At 43.1% G+C, this 16,044-nt stretch overlaps 1 protein-coding gene across 1 annotated transcript in view; it reads right to left on the reverse strand.

Annotated features, from left to right (window-relative positions):
* Positions 1–16,044, reverse strand: part of KSR2 (kinase suppressor of ras 2) — a 404,388-nt gene that overhangs the window by 311,799 nt on the left and 76,545 nt on the right. The window contains exon 2 of the mRNA XM_049865565.1: positions 760–900. Coding sequence (XP_049721522.1) covers positions 760–900 — 141 coding nt within the window. The remainder of the gene's footprint in view (positions 1–759; positions 901–16,044) is intronic.

A 16,044-nucleotide genomic window follows, 5' to 3' on the forward strand; every position in this document is an offset into this window, starting at 1 on the left:
GGAGCCCTGGTGGTACAGGTGGTATAGCCCTGGTTAAAGCAATCGACTGCTAACTGAAAGGTCGGAGGTTCAAAACCACTAGCAGCTCTGTGGGAGAAAGATGTGGCAGTCTGCTTCTGTAGAGATTTACAGCCTTGGAAACCCTATGGGGTCGCTAGGAGTCGGAATCAACTCGACGGCAGTGGTGAACGAGGTGACAGCCCAGGAGCTGAACATTTCATATGTACCATTTCATTTTATCATGTCAGCTATGTAGGAAGAGGGGATGGTTCAGCCCATTTAACAGATGAGAAGACTAGTGTCAGGTGACTGGGCTGTCCAAGATGGTAGATACTGACCTCATTAATTACAATTAAAAATTCAGTACCTCAGTCACAGACACGACCCATATTTCAAGTGCTTGATAGCCTCATGTACCTAGTGGCTACTGCATGGGCCAGCACAGATATAAAATGTATCCACGAGAGCGGCAAGTTGTACCAGCCTGCACCGCTCTAAAACGTAAAGTGATTTGTCCGAGGTGATTCAGTTAATAACTGGCAGAGATGAAAGGAGTTCTAACTGACCCTAGACGCACACACTTACTTAAGTGTGCCACTTGGATCCCATTAGAAATCCTGAGTGTCTTCACCCCGTATATACTTACTGAGGGCCTACTATGTGCCAGGGACCATGCTAGGCACAGTCAAAAGCCTGTTGCCTGACCAGCAGCTGAGGGGGTGGCTGCTGGCAGGTAAGGGGCAAGGGGTTCAGGGTCACCTCCAGGACTTCCTTGCGCACATCGACGATCCGGAACCAGTGCCGGAGCTGGGGGAAGCCATCCAGCTCAGCGTTGCGCTCCTGTAGGGCCACCTTCTTTTTGCAGGACAGCTGCCGGCTGAAGTACTTCACCAGCTTGCTCTGTGGAGACACGGAGGAGGACAAGGACACATCTCAGAGACACTGCCACAAGGGCAAGAGGCAAGAATCATCCCCTACCCCCACCCAAACACCATCCAACTCTGAATTAACAGAATTCGGTTCACCTACATTGAGCTCCAGTTTTCCACACATCTTCACGCTGTGTTGGTGAAGATGGGGACGCATAGGTTCAAACACTGCTGGTGGGACCACGCATTACTACCACTGCAATGGAGGGACATTTGGCCATATCGATCTACATTCCCACTACCCGTCTGTCAGTTTGTTGTACTGCGGTGACGTCCATGTTGTTATGATGCTGGAAGCCACACGACCAGTATTTCCAACACCAGCAGGGCAACCCAGGGTGGGCAGGTTTCAGCAAAGCTTCCACACTAAGGCTAGGAAGAAAGGCCTGATGATTTATTTTTGAAAATTTGCCAGTGAAACCCCACGGATCAAAACAGAACACTGCCCAATATACTGCTGCAAGGTGAGCCCCTACATTGGAAAGCACTCAAAATACAGACTGGGTGCAAAAATGGACTCAAGTACACCGCTTGTGAAGATGACAAAGGACTGGGCAACGTTTCATTCTGTTGTACAGTGGGTCGCCATGGGTCAGAGCCAACTCAATGGCAATAAAAACAACAACAATCTACATTTCCACTACAGATATCCTTTGACCCAAAAATTCCAGTTCTAGGTATCACCCTACAAATATCATGTGCAAAACACTTCATGCAAAAGGATATTTCTGTTCGCAACGGCAAAGGCTGCAAACAACTCGAATGACTATCAAGAGGAGGCTTAGCACATAAACAACACTACCTCCATCCAAAGGAACTCTGCACAGCTCCAAAATGAAATGAGGAAGCACCCTGTGTACTGATACAAAATTATCTCCATGATAATGTCGATAAAAAAAATAATAAACATTCTCCCATTCATGTGGAAACCTGTCACATACATCTCGTTGTTGTCAGCTACTGTCCAGTCATGGCAAGCCCACACGTAATGGAATGAAATGCAGCCTGGTCCTGTGCCATCCCCATGATAGGTTGGGGATTGGACTGTGGTGCTCCACAGGGTTTTTAGTGGCTGATTTTCAGAAGCAGGTTGCTTAGGTCTTTCTCCCTAGTCCGTCGTTGTCTGGAAGCTCCACTAAAAAGTGTTCAGCATCTTAGCAACATGCAAACCTCCAGTGACAGACGGGTAGTGTCTGCATAGGAGGTGTACCAGCCAGGAATGAGGTACCTTGGCCAGGAATCGAACAGGGGCCTCCTGCATGGAAGGCAAACATTTTACCACTGAACCACCAAGGCCTTTTCATGTCTGCATGTTCGTAAATGTGGACTCTCTGGGAAGACTCCAAGTCCTCTGAGAAAGGGAACCATATGGTGGGGGAGGAACAGAGATAGGAGAGCAACGTATCACTTCCCTTTTGTATCATTTAAATCCTAAGTCCTACAAAAGTATTACCTATTCATGAATTCATACTTTTAAAACGAGATGAACCTAAATCCATGCTTCTGGAGAGATACCTACAACCTGAGATATTGCTGCTTTTGTAAAACGAACACATTGACAACAAAACAAGCAGAGAAAAAGGTGTGGAAGGATATGCTCCAGGCTGTTAACTCAGGAGGGAGAGACGCTATGGAGGGGTGAATCAAAAATGGTTAAACACACTCTTTTGCGTTGTTTCAATAGTTAACCCAAAGCATACTACTTATCATTTCTGTAACTTAAAATATATTTAATAAAGATAATGAAACAAAAATAAAATTCTTAGGTATGTACATTCCTTTGGCATTTCAAAGCACCGACAACCAATATTTATCAAGAAGGCAGTCCAGAAATTCCAGGATCGCAAAGTTCTAAAAACTCCAGAAAATTAATTACTTATAAAACTGACCAACAGGGGAAAAAATGCAGTGGTTTTAAAATATCCCACTGACTTCTTTGCTACTCTTCCCTTTAAGAGGTGGAGCCCATTCCTCTCCCCTTAAGTGGGGGCTGGACTTAACAACTTACTTCTAACAAACAGTATGGTGAAAGTGTGATACACAACTTCAGAGGCGAGGTCATAAAAGGCACTCTGGCTTCCTCTTTGCTCATTCTCTCTAGGACCGCTCTCTCTAGAAGAGCCAGATGCCATCTCGTGAGGACACTCAATCAGCTTTTGGAGAGGCCCACGTGATGGGAAACTGAGGCCTCCAGCCAACAGCCATGTGAGTGAGCCAACATAGGAAAAGCTCCTCCAGCTCCAGTCAAGACTTTAGAGGGCTGCAACCCAAGTCAACACCTTGACAACAACCTCATGACAAACTCTGAGCCAGAAACACCCAGCTAAGCTACTCCCAAATTCTTGACCCACAGAAACGGTGAGACAGTAAATGTTCGCTGCTTAAAGATGCTGAGTTTTAGGGTTATTTTTTAGGTTTTTTTTTTTTAATATATAACTAAGGAGGCCCTGTGCTGCAACCAGTTAAGTACTTGGCTGGTAACCGAAAGGTTGTCAGTCCGAACTCACCCAGCAGCTCTGTGGGAGAAAGACTTGGTGATCTGCTCCCATAAAGTTTACAGCCAAGAAAACTCTATGTGGCAGTTCTACTATGATATATGGGGTTGCCATGAGTTGGAATCGACTCGATGTCACCTAACAACAATGATATATAACTAATAGGATGAAATCCATTCAAACTGATAATAGGAAAAAAGAGAATAACATTCCTAGAGACAATGAAAGCACACCAAAAAATATGTTCACAAAACAGAAGAAAATTATAACTTACTGCACTTGAAAACTCTCTAAAAGACATTAAGAAAATGGTGCAAGCTGTGGAAAAACAAATTAAAATTAGGAAATCTCAAAGAGGAGGTAACAGCATAGTGAGGTAACAGCATTCAGGAAGGGATCAGAAAGAAAAGAAAAATTCCATTCAGAAATGGATGCAAAACTAGAAAGAATACAAGAGCAAAGAAATACAATGGAAAATTCCTTAAGATAAATAGGTAAAATGTAAAAAAAAAAAAAAAAATTAAAAGTTGGAAATAAATTAAACTCTTCATAAGGCAGGCATCAGAGACAGGGTAGGCAGGCAGCCCAGCAGGGGTCAGAGCCCAGGCAGTGTCCAAGCAGAGTGGTGATCCCGTGGGAGGCGAGACCCAATCCAGGACGACATCTGAGCAGGGCAGTGTCCCAGTGGAATGGGGAGATTAACTACATGCCAGCAGATTGAGCAAATAACTAAGTATACTGAGAATTACTTTTCTCACTGTCTGAGAAGAGCAATACACAGCGGAAAAGGGGAAAGCTAGAATAACCCTGTGGTGTTGGACTGAGATTAGAGATATCAACGTGAAGTCATGGTTTTCAATACATAAACCACACCAAAAATACTTCATTGCTGTCGAGTCGATTCTGACTCATGGCAACCCCACGTGCTACGGAGTAGAGCTACTGCATAGGGTTTTCTTGGCTGTAATCTTTATGAAAGCAGTTCGCCAGGCCATTCTTCCGTGGTGCCCCTGGGTGAATCTGAACCACCAATCTTTAGGTTAATAGTTGAGCGCAAGCCATTTGAGCCACCCAGGGATCCTTTTTCAGTACATACATATATAAAAATAAATACAGGTATAACTGTGTATATACATGTCTGCCTGTGCACATCCACACATCTATTCCCTCGGCTGTCCCCTGAGGGGGCCTAGGAACAATGACACCAGGCTACCACACTCAGCTGCTAACTGAAAGGCTGGAGGTTTGAGTCCACTCAGAGGCATCTTGGAAGGAAGTCCTCCTGATTGACTTGCAAAAAAACAGCCACTGAAAACCCTACAGAGCACAGTTGTACTCTGACACACATGGGGTCACCATGAGTCGGAATAAACTTGATGGCAAGTTGTCTTTCCTGAATTTGGAAGGACACTGCATTCACCCTAGCTCCAGGGGAGCAAGTCCAGAGGCAGGGCAGGTCCAAGGCCAAGGCTGGTAGAGAATCAAGTACTTGAAAAAGGTGCCACCTCCTGGGCAAAATTCTTCACATGTTCCATGGTCTGATACCAAGTACTGGACGCGCTGAGATCTCGTCATCAGAGTCTTAACCTTCATCTGAATTTACTGCTGTAAACGTTTCGTGTAGAAAGGTGGTGCTTTTGGAAAACACGCACCTGCCTTTGCCTAAATCCTATGGTTTCTGTCCTTCTAACACCAAACCAAAAACCAAACCCACTGCTGTTGAGTCGATTCCGACTCCTAGCAACCCAACAGGACAGAGGAGAACTGCCCCACAGGGTTTCTAAGAAACAGCTGGTGGATTCGAACTGCCAAACTCTTGGTGAGCAGTCGAACACGTAGCCACTGCATCATCAGGGCTCCAGTTACATGTTTAGATGATAATATTTTAGATCTATTCAGTTAAATAAACTATATTATTAAAATTAACTTGTTTCTTTTGACTTTTTTTAATACGGCTGCTAAAACAAAAAAAAACCCCAAACCCAGTGCTGTCAAGTCAGTTCCGACTCATAGCAACCCTACAGGACAGAGTAGAACTGCCCCATAGAGTTTCCAAGGAGCGCGTGGTGGATTCGAACTGCTGACCCTTTGGTTAGTTTCCGTAGCCCTTAATCACTACGCCACCAGGGTTTCCAATATGGCTACTAGAAACTTTAGAACTCCACTCGTGGCTCACATTTGTCGCTTGCCTTATGTTTCTAATGGACAGCAATGCCCTCGGGTTTGATCCTTAAGAAACAAGTAAGGATATTCATGAAGTTTTAGCTCCAAGTTGATAAGAGTCATCAAAGACTGGAAAAAATTCAACTCTTCAACAGTAGGAAATGATATAAACTATAATATATTCACATAAGGAGCCCTGATGGCACAATGGTTAAGAGCTTGGCTGCTAACCAAAAGGTCACCAGTTCGAATCCACCAGCCTCTCTTGGAAACCCTGTGGGGCAGCTCTACTCTGTCCTATAGAGTCGCTATAAGTTGCAATCGACTCGATGGCAAAGGGTTTGTTTTTTTTTTTAATATTCATATGACAGAGTGCCATTAAAGTTAATATGGTAGACAGTTTTATAAAACTATATGTATCTGCCAGGCGCTCCTTGGAAACTCTATGGTGCAGTTCTACTCTGTCCTATAGGGTCACTATGAGTCAGAATCAACTGCACTGGGTTTGGTTTTTTTTTTGGTATATGCTGTTACTATTATTTGGTGTCATCAAGTCATTTTCAACTCACAGCGACAGAGCAGAACTGTCACTCTAGGCTGTGATCTTTACCAAAGCAGATCACCAGGTCCTTCTACCACAGAGCCTCTGGGTGGGTTTGAAGCACTAGCCTTTCAGTTAGCAGCCAAGTGCTTAACTGTTGAGCCACAGGGCTCCTTATATAGGTGCAGAGAAAAAGTCCTGGGTAGGTATACAACAAAATATTAACAGCAGCCATCTGTGAAATTATGAGTGACCTATTTTTTCCTGTTTGTTTCTGCACAGCAATATTAGAAAATAAACGTATAGGCATTACCTGCTGAATGAAAAAAAAAGTTATCTTTTTAAAGACTACGTTTGGTTAGGCTTGGCAACATTTTTTACCACTGATACTATCTAGTGTCAGTGGGCAAGTGGGGAACTACTGAGGACGCCAGCGAAGGGCAATTTGGCTCGGCAGTGTCTACCAACATTTTAATATGCGTGCACTTAGATTCAGGAATCTCATTCTAGGAAGCCACCCTACCAAAAAACTTAGATACACGTGCACACAGGTAAGAGGCTGGCTGGTTGCTGCAGCACAATATGTGGAGTTTTTTTGTTTTTTTTTTTTTTAGTTTTTACTGTGGTTTAAGTGAAAGTTTACAAATCAAGTCAGTCTCTCATATAAAAACTCATATATACCTTGCTATATACTCCTAGTTGCTCTCCCCCTAATGAGACAGCACACTCCCTCCCTCCACCCTCTATTTTCGTGTCCATTCAGCCAGCTTCTGACCCCCTCTGCCCTCTCATCTCCCCTCGAGACAGGAGCTGCCCACATAGTCTTATGTGTCTACTTGAGCCAAGAACCTCGCTCTTCACCAGTATCATTTTCTATCCCATAGTCCAGTCCAATCCCTGTCTGAAGGGTTGGCTTTGGGAAGGGTTCCTGTATTGGGCTAACAGAAGGTCTGGGGACTATGACCTCTGGGGTCCTTCTAGTCTCAGTCAAACCATTAAGTGTGGTCTTTTTATGAGAACAATATGTGCTTTTTAAAACTTGAAAGCAATAGAAATGCACATGGAACAACAAAAAAGACAAACAACCAGTTAAAAAATGGGCAAAGGACTTGAACAGACATTTCACCCATAAGAACGTGAAAAGATGCTCCAAGTCATTAGTCATTAGGGAAATGCAAATCAAAACCACAATGAGATACCACTATTACAGCACCCCCCCATATGGCTATTGTCAGCAAAACAGAAAACCGTAAGTGTTGGTGAGGGTGTGGACAGCTGGGACTCTCATTCACTGTTGGTGGGACTGTTAGATGGTGCAACTGATATGGAAAACACTTTGGCAGTTCCTAAAAAAGTTAAAGAATTACTATTAAAAAACCCAAAGAATTACTATATGACCCAACAATTCCATTGCTAGGTATAAAACCAAAGGAACTGAAAGCAGGGACTCAGATACTGCACGCTGATATTCGTTGCAGCACCATGCACAATAGCCAAGAGATGGAAACAACTCAAATGTCCATGAATAGATGAAAGGATAAAGACAGCGTGGTGCATTCATACAATGGAATACCACTCAGCCCTAAGGAAAAATGAGTTTCTGATATATGTTCCATGTGGAAAAGAAATCCATGCAACTAACAGCATTATACTAACTGAAATAAGCCAGACACCAAAGAACCAATATCGTATGACCCCACTTACATAAAATATCTAGACTAGGCAAATGCCTAGTGACCAAAATTTATTAGTGGCTACCGGGGCAAGTGGGAGGGGGAAATGGGGAGTTGCTGCTTAAGGGGCAGTGGGCTTCTGTTAAGGGTGATGGAAAAATCTGGAAACAGATAGTGGTAATGGCACAACAGTATGAACATAATTAACATCACTGAGTTGAAGATGTGAAAACGTTTGAAGCGGCAAATGTTTTTTGATATATATATATTTTATTACATTTATTTTGTCACAATTATATATGTGTATGTTTGTGTGCGTGGATTTATATGGCTTCGCAGAAGAAAGATGTGGCAGTCTGCTTCCATAAAGATTACAGCCTTGGAAACCCTATGGGGCAGTTCTACTTTGTCCTCTAGGGTCGCTATGAATCAGAATCAACTTGACGGCAAAAGGTTTGGTTTTGGTACATATACACAAACACACGCACACATACACATACATAACAAAAGTCACAGGAAAAAAATGCACACGAATAGAATACAATGGAGTACCCTATACAGGTCTTTTGAAATGAAGCAGATGGATACATATTGACTTGGGAAAATCTCCGAGATTGTCAACTTAAATTAAAAAACAAACAACAAAAGGCACTATAAGTAATATGACTGCATTGATATCTCTGAGAACATATGTGTGCGAGTGATCTAGGTTTGTAAACACACAGAAAAGTGCCTGCAGAACACACATCCAACTGTAACAGTAAGTACGGGCATGAGGGGCGGCAGGAGAGAGGGCTTCGCTCTGCACTTACACACTTTTTTATACTAAGCACACACTACATTGCCTTTTCAATATTTAGAGCAATTTTAAAATTTAAGTCTTAGTTTAGGTGTTCTGTCCACACCTGGCATGTACCTCAACTTCAGTTCTCTCATTCATTCAACAAATGTTTAATAAGTGCCAGCTGTATACCAGACACTGGGCCAGGCGTGCATAAAGGTTGGGATCACAGTGTCAAAGTACTGACTACCAGCATCGGAAATAGTATTTTTAAAAAACCAAAATGACTAGCCAGGAGTTTTCCTTCTTTCTGAAAGTTTCAGTACAGAGATTCCAGGCCAACTCTGAATTCCTGAAGATTTAGACGTGAAACCTGTATCCAGCAGTAATCTATTCCAATAAATCTCCGGCAAAGGTAATTCTCTCAGGATTATAACTCTGCTCATCACATAGAAAAGAAGCCCATGCATTTGAAAAGAAAATGAACCTCTCAGGCCCTGAGATAACACCATTTTTTAACAGCAGTAAGTATGCCCGAGAACCCTAGTTGCACAATGATTAAGCATTTTGCTATTAAACAAAAGGTCAGCAGTTGGAGCCCACTAGCCACTCTGCAGGGGAAAAGACCTGAAGACCTGCTTCTTTAAAGATCACAGCCTTGGAAACCCTATGGGCCAGTTCTACTCTGTCCTATAGGGTCGTTATGAGTCGGAATTGATGGCACATGACAACACAAGTATACCCAGAAGCTCTGATCCCTTTGCATTGATTTATTCTAAATTGAGGGCTCATTCCAAAAACCCATTGCTGTTGAGTCGATTCCAACTCATAGCGACCCTATAGGACAGAGTAGAATCGCCCCAGAGAGTTTCCAATACACAACGTCGTGATAAACAGAAAAAAGATTGAAGTTGTCAAGGATTTCATTTTACTTGGATGCACAATCAACACCCATGGAAGCAGCAGTCAAGAAATCAAAAGATGCACTGCACTGGGCAAATCAGCTGCAAAAGACCTCTTTACAGTGTTGAAAAGCAGAGATGTCACCTTGAAGCATAAAGTGTGCCTGACTCAAGCCATGGTGTTTTCAATCGCCTTATATGCGTGCGAAAGATGCATGACGAATGAGGAAGACTGAAGAACTGACGCCTCTGAACTGTGGTGTTCGTGAAGAATATTGAACATACCATGGACTGCCAAAAGAACGAACAAATCTGTCTTGGAAGAAGTACAACCAGAATGTTCCTTAGAAGCAAAAATGGTGAGACTACATCTCACATAATTTGGACATGTTATCAGGAGGGATCAGTCCCTGGAGAAGGACATCATGCTTGGTAGAGGGTCAGCGAAAAAGAGGAAAACCCTCAATAAGATGGATGGACACAGTGACTGCAACCACGGGCTCAAGCATGACAATAATTGTGAAGATGGTACAGGACTGGGCAGTGTTTCATTCTGTTGTACAGAGGGTTGCTATGAGTCAGAACCAAGTCAATGGCACCTAACAACAACAACAACGTAGAGTTTCCAAGGAGCACCCAGGAGATTCGAACTGCCAATCTTTTGGTTAGCAGCCATAGCTCCTAACCACTACGCCACCAGGACTCATCAGTAAATGGAAAAGTAGAAAGCACGATGAACAAGAGAAAGAAAACTCTGCTGTGTACCCCTTTACTCTTTTCTTTTTCATGCCAACGTATTGGAGTGGGAGGCAGAATCACGTGGCGACGAAGAGCCCGGAGCACCAGAGTCAGGCAGAACTGGGTCCCAATAGCCACTCAGTAGCTTACCCAGCTCAGCAAGTTTCAAAGTTGCTCAAAACAACTTCTGCACCTGGAAAGTGAGGGTAAAATTGTGCCTACTTCATAGAATTGTTGAGTTAAAAGAGTATTCGTACTAATTGGCATTGTGGAGTCACTCAGAACATAGTAGCTGGTGTTCTGGTTTTGTGTTTCATGAACTCATAAGCATCTCCAACAACTAGCTTGTGGGGGTTCGAATTATACCCCCAGAATATTGACTACAGGTATCAGAAAAAATATTTTCAAAAAATCAAAATTAATCACTGTTTTAAACTAAATAATGGATGGTCTTTACAAGTCAAATGTATCCCTTTCCCAAGGATTAAAAAAAATGCAGATTAAAGTTACACTGCCAGGATGTGTTATTTTTAGTTGGATAAAATCATTTTAACTGCCTTCCTAATTTACTTAAATCTTGACTTTGAAATTAATAGGATTTGATTTAAATCCGCCCAACTTACAGAAATTATTTGAAAGTAAAACATGCTCACTTCGTTAACGTATCTGTAAATGGGGCTTTTTGCTAACTGGTCTCCTTCAGCCTTTTCTTAATAATCAAGGTCTTCCTGTTTATTATTTTGTACCTATGCATGCTTGTGTTTTATTTCACATATTGTGAAAGAAATAAGTATCTGGTCTCTTTAAAATAAAATAATAAAGTTGTGCCAATTTCTTAAAGAAACAAAGCAGCATCAGTTGGGAAGCTAATGACATCATATCTCTTTTTTTAAAAAAAGCCTTCAGTGCCACAGAACATTAAAAAAAAAAAAAAAAAAAACTAGGCTGAAACCAGAAGCTGAGTGGCAGGAGCAATGGAACATGTCACTACCCTGCTCGAACCCCTGTTCTCAAATGGCAGCATTTCCCAAGTGGAGGTATCGCTGATAACTCATGGTGCTACCCCGACATGGCATGGAATAACGTTGGATCACAAATAAGCACATTCTTCCCTATGCAAATTTCCCTCCAGCCTTCTGACTCCAGCAAGGAGACAGTCTCCGTCCAGTGATACCATGTCTCTAACACCTCTCTAATCTCCCAAGACACCCACTCACAGCCTTGAGCAGGTTACAGTATTAAGCACAACTTCATGACACATTTGTTCCACTGTATTTATTTTCTTGCCTACCTTTCATTTATTTTACCTCTCATTTATGGCAAGGAATACCAGTTTTTCATTACAATGCTTATACAAAGTTCAATGTTTAAATAAATTCGTTAAAATTTTGAGTTGGCTTCAAGAAAATGCACACATATGGCTAAATGTGTGATGATGGTATCAAACTGATGAGTTTGGGAAACAGTGTTCCACAAAATAAAGTCCATACTACTCAGACTATATAATTCAGGGCTCAACTTTATTCCACCTCCTCTTCCTTGCATCTCGCCTGTCCGTGCAATTCCCTAAACAGGTTACCTCAAATGTCACCTCTCTGTGCCTTTGGTCAGGCTCTTCCTACCCAGAAGTCCTGTCTATATCCACCTGACCTCAGTCCTTTAACCCTCCTGAATATACACCCTTTGCCATGTGACTTTGTGGTCAACTCACTAAAGGGGCAGAGGCTATATCCCTGTCTTTCCCCATGTGACTTGCTTCAGCCAACAGAAAGAGCCTAGCCTTTAGAAGTCCTGTGTGTTTCACTTGCTGTCTTCCATCTTTGTCATCTTAACGAGAACATGCCCAGGCTAGCTGGCTAGTCAGCTGAAGGGTGAGAGGGTACGGAAAAGAACCAAGTTCTCCCAGGCATCCCACCCAAAGCCACCCTAGCTCAGCCAACAGCCAACTGCTGCCCGTCCTTTGGCTCTTGGTGAGGCCAGCCAAGACCTGAAGAGCCACTAAGTTCCAGATGACCCCAGATGCATGGCCAATAAATGTTTATGCTGCATGATGCTGAGTTTTTGTGGTTGTTTGTTATACAGCATTAGAGAAACTCAGAGCGAACTGATATACTACCCCGTCAACTCAGGGAAATCTGGCTTCTCCTTCGAAGCCTACTTCAAACATCATCTTCTCCAACCCTCGTCAATTCCTCCTTGGCACTCTATTTGTACAAACTCTATTATGGAATTTATTCCTTTTCTGGAATTATATACCTGACTGACAATGTAGACAATGGATACCTTAAAGGGTTAAGGAGTCCTCTCTAGCTTTGGAAGACTAAGGGAAATAGGTGTATGGATAAAAACGAAAGTGCCAATACTGAGCACTTCCGTGTGCCAGGTCCCATGCCAAAAGTCATGCATGCATTATCTCAATATATCCTCATGTCCACAGGAGGTAGGTGCTTCTAAGATCCCCATTTTACAGATGGGGGCATCAGGCACAGAGAAGTTAAGTCATCTGCTCACAGTCACACAGCAAGTAAGTGCACAGCCAAGAGTCAATCCCAGGTCTGACCCCAAAGCCCTAATACCGCAGAAAAGATAACCGTGTTTTAGTTTAGCTTTAATTATTTAGTAAACATATACATAGATTTTCCTTTTAAAAAAAAAACTAGAACATTTCAGATAAGGCCAAAGCTCTTTTCAGCCACTCCCATCAATGCTGGCCCCTTCTCCCCAGGGGTAAACACAGAGGTTCATTTGGTGTTCCTCTTTCCAGATCTTTCTCTGTGCATTTACAGACATACAGGCATACTCTGGAAAATCCCCGGTATTGTTTGACGTGTTTGGGGATTCTTTTTTTTCCCATAAATTGTATCCTGCAGAAAGCATTGTTCTGCAACTTGCTTTTGCACTCAGTAACAAGCCTTGGGGATCTTTTCATGTTAGTCCATACAGATCTGCCTCGTGCTTTTTCATCTTCTGCATAAGGGATTCCTTTGATACCTGGGTCAAAAACCCATGACGCGAGCTTTTCTGTGATATCTGCTGGGGGCATCTTTGTCAGCGCCATAAAGCATTTTCAGGAAGAAAAACCACAACGGTAGCCACGGTTACTGAACACTTCTGGTGTTCCTGGTGCTGTGGGCTAAGTGCTTTAAGTGTGTTATTTCATTTGTAATGCATGCAACAATGCCAGCTGTGAGATGGATATTCTCAGTCTACTCTATGAATAAGAAACTAGGGCTTCAAGAGGTTAAGTCACTTGCCCAGGTCCACAGAGCCTTTTTTTTTTTTTTTTCAATTTTATTGTGCTTTAGATGAAAATTTACAGCACAAATTAGTTTCTCATTCAAAAGTCTATATATAAAATTGTTTTGTGGCATTGGTTGTGATCCCCACAACGTGTCAGCACTCTCTCCCTTTCCCTTTCCACTGCAGGTTCCCTGCATCCATTCCTCCAGTCTTCCTGTCCCTTTCTGCCTTCTCATCTTGCTTTGGGGCAGGTGTTGCTCATTTGGTCTCGTATACTTGATTGAACTAAGCAGCATATTTCTCACACGTGTTATCATTCTGTCAGCCCGTCTAATCTTTGGCTGAAAGGTGGACTTCAGGAGTGGCTTCAGTTCCACAGAGCTACTTAAATGAAGGAAACTCCCTCTCTTTCCTACGGTACTGCGCTATTAGTTGTTCACGGGCCTTTCCTACTGAACTGAGAATCCAAAGGTCAGGACTTACTCATCTTGGCAAGGCTTCCAGATATTGCAGGAGAAGTGGGTTTCCAAATTCCATCTCTGTGGGCTTGGACAAGTCATTTCAGCTCTTCAAGCCTCCACTTTCTCATCTACAAAATGGGTGTATGTCACTTTTACTCACAAGCCTGTTGAGGCATCTATAAGATCACATCTGTGTAGAAGACAGGCAAAGGTCCCCTGCATATTGGTGTCTAACTTTGTTGATGGCAGGCTTGGATTCTGTGGGAGGGGCTTCTAGGGTCACCCAGAAACTGAAAACCTGCTCCTGCCCAGGAATCAGAATCAAGGAATACCCCCACTATGAGACACTGGAAATGGAAGTGAGAGAGATAGGTTTAGGAGTCAGATGGAGTGGGGAAGACAGGGTGGGAGGGTGGCCTTGGAGTCAGGCCTTTCCACTGCAGCAAAGGGGAGCAAGACTGTGGCTACTCTGAGCAGAGACAAACGCCAAGGGGCTCCCGGTGGGCCAGGAACCAGGCCAAATGGCAGAAGTGAGAACAGAAGGGCAGCCAAGGTTCAGCGCAGGCACCAGGGATGTCAAATTAAGAGAGCAACCTCTGACAAAGCAATGTTCCATCCTCACAGGGTAATAATGATGGGAGTTCCATGTTGATTCTAAGAGAAACACAGCCTCTCTCTCGTGCAATTAAACTGTTTTTGATGCTTTCTAAATGCAAGGAGCTGGAGCTACAAAATCAATCACACACTGCCCCGACCTAAGGAGTGGCCTGAAAGTGGCACCGTCCCTTCAGATAAGTACAGAGATCATGAGGGTGCATTTAGACACTTTCATGTCTATTTGACAGTCATTTTATGTCTGTGGAATCTAATTGTTTTTTTTTTTTTTTCAAAAGGAGGTTGGCATTTTGTTTTTTGTGGAATTTTTTGTCCATATCATCTTTCTAGTTATTCCTGTTTATTGCATTTTATAAAAGTATTAGCTGCAAAGTGTCAGGGGAAAACACTTGCAATTTGAGACCCACTGGCCTCCCCACTCAATGGATTTCAGGTATTTATCTTACCTTCCAACACTAAATAAATTACTTTCCAAAATGATTCCAAAGATATTTTACTTGAGTATCTTATTTGTGTATCGTAACAACTCTGAAGGAGCTCTGAAAAGATCATCATTCCACAAATGGGGAAACTCAGGCTCAGAGGTATGCCCAAGGATACACAGCTAAAGGAATACCAGAGTCAGGATTTGAACCCAGGACCTCTGATTGCCAGACCTGTGCCATCTTTCACAAAAGCCTCTACTGAAGCAGGGGGTCCGAGCAGCCTAGAGGTCAAGGATGAGAAGCACAATCAGAACAGGGCCATGGGGTGGCCTCACCATGCCAGGCAGCCCAGTTTATTTTTAGGTCATCCTCAATCCAACTCTTATGTAGAGGTGAACTGCAAAAAGTCCCGAGGTCCCATCTTTAAATGAAGAAACACAGAGCTACTGGAGAGAACACACCCAAGCTGAACCCACCATCTGACCCTGCACTGCCCAGGTGCAAAATAAGAGTCCCTGGGCTTGGGGTTAGGAGACCTGATGGTGCAGTGATTAAGCACTCGGCTGCTAACTGAAAGGTCAGCAGTTCAAAGCCATCAGCCATCCCGTGGAAGAAAGATGCGGCATTCCTGTTTCTGTAAAGATTACAGCCTTGGGTCACTATGGCTTGGGGTTAAAAGGATTGCCCGACTCTAGCCCAGCGGGAACCCAGAGATGTAATTCTCAATCTTGACACCAGGGGGCAGCCTGGCGCCTTCCCTGGAAGATGGAAAATTTTTCAGACCCTCCCCGATCTAAGCATCCTTAGTGCCTTATTACTGTACTCTGTATTAGCATGATGATAAATTTAGCAGCATAAACAAAAAAAAAAATTAAAAAGTCAAAACATGTGACAGAGCTAAAAATAATCACGTCTGAAATCTCTGATGTGAAACGGAGAACTTTTCACTCAGAATCTAGACCAAGATAAGCCCTGAGACCTGTGGGCAAGTCCCCGAGATTTGGTTTGCTAGAGGCCAAGACCATCATCCTTTAGGTGCTAGTTTTTAAAACCAAAGTCCAGGAAAGCTGGAAGGCTAAGG

This window comes from Elephas maximus, chromosome 22 (genome assembly GCF_024166365.1).
Source record: "Elephas maximus indicus isolate mEleMax1 chromosome 22, mEleMax1 primary haplotype, whole genome shotgun sequence".
In the NCBI taxonomy this organism is placed as follows: Eukaryota; Metazoa; Chordata; class Mammalia; order Proboscidea; family Elephantidae; genus Elephas; species Elephas maximus.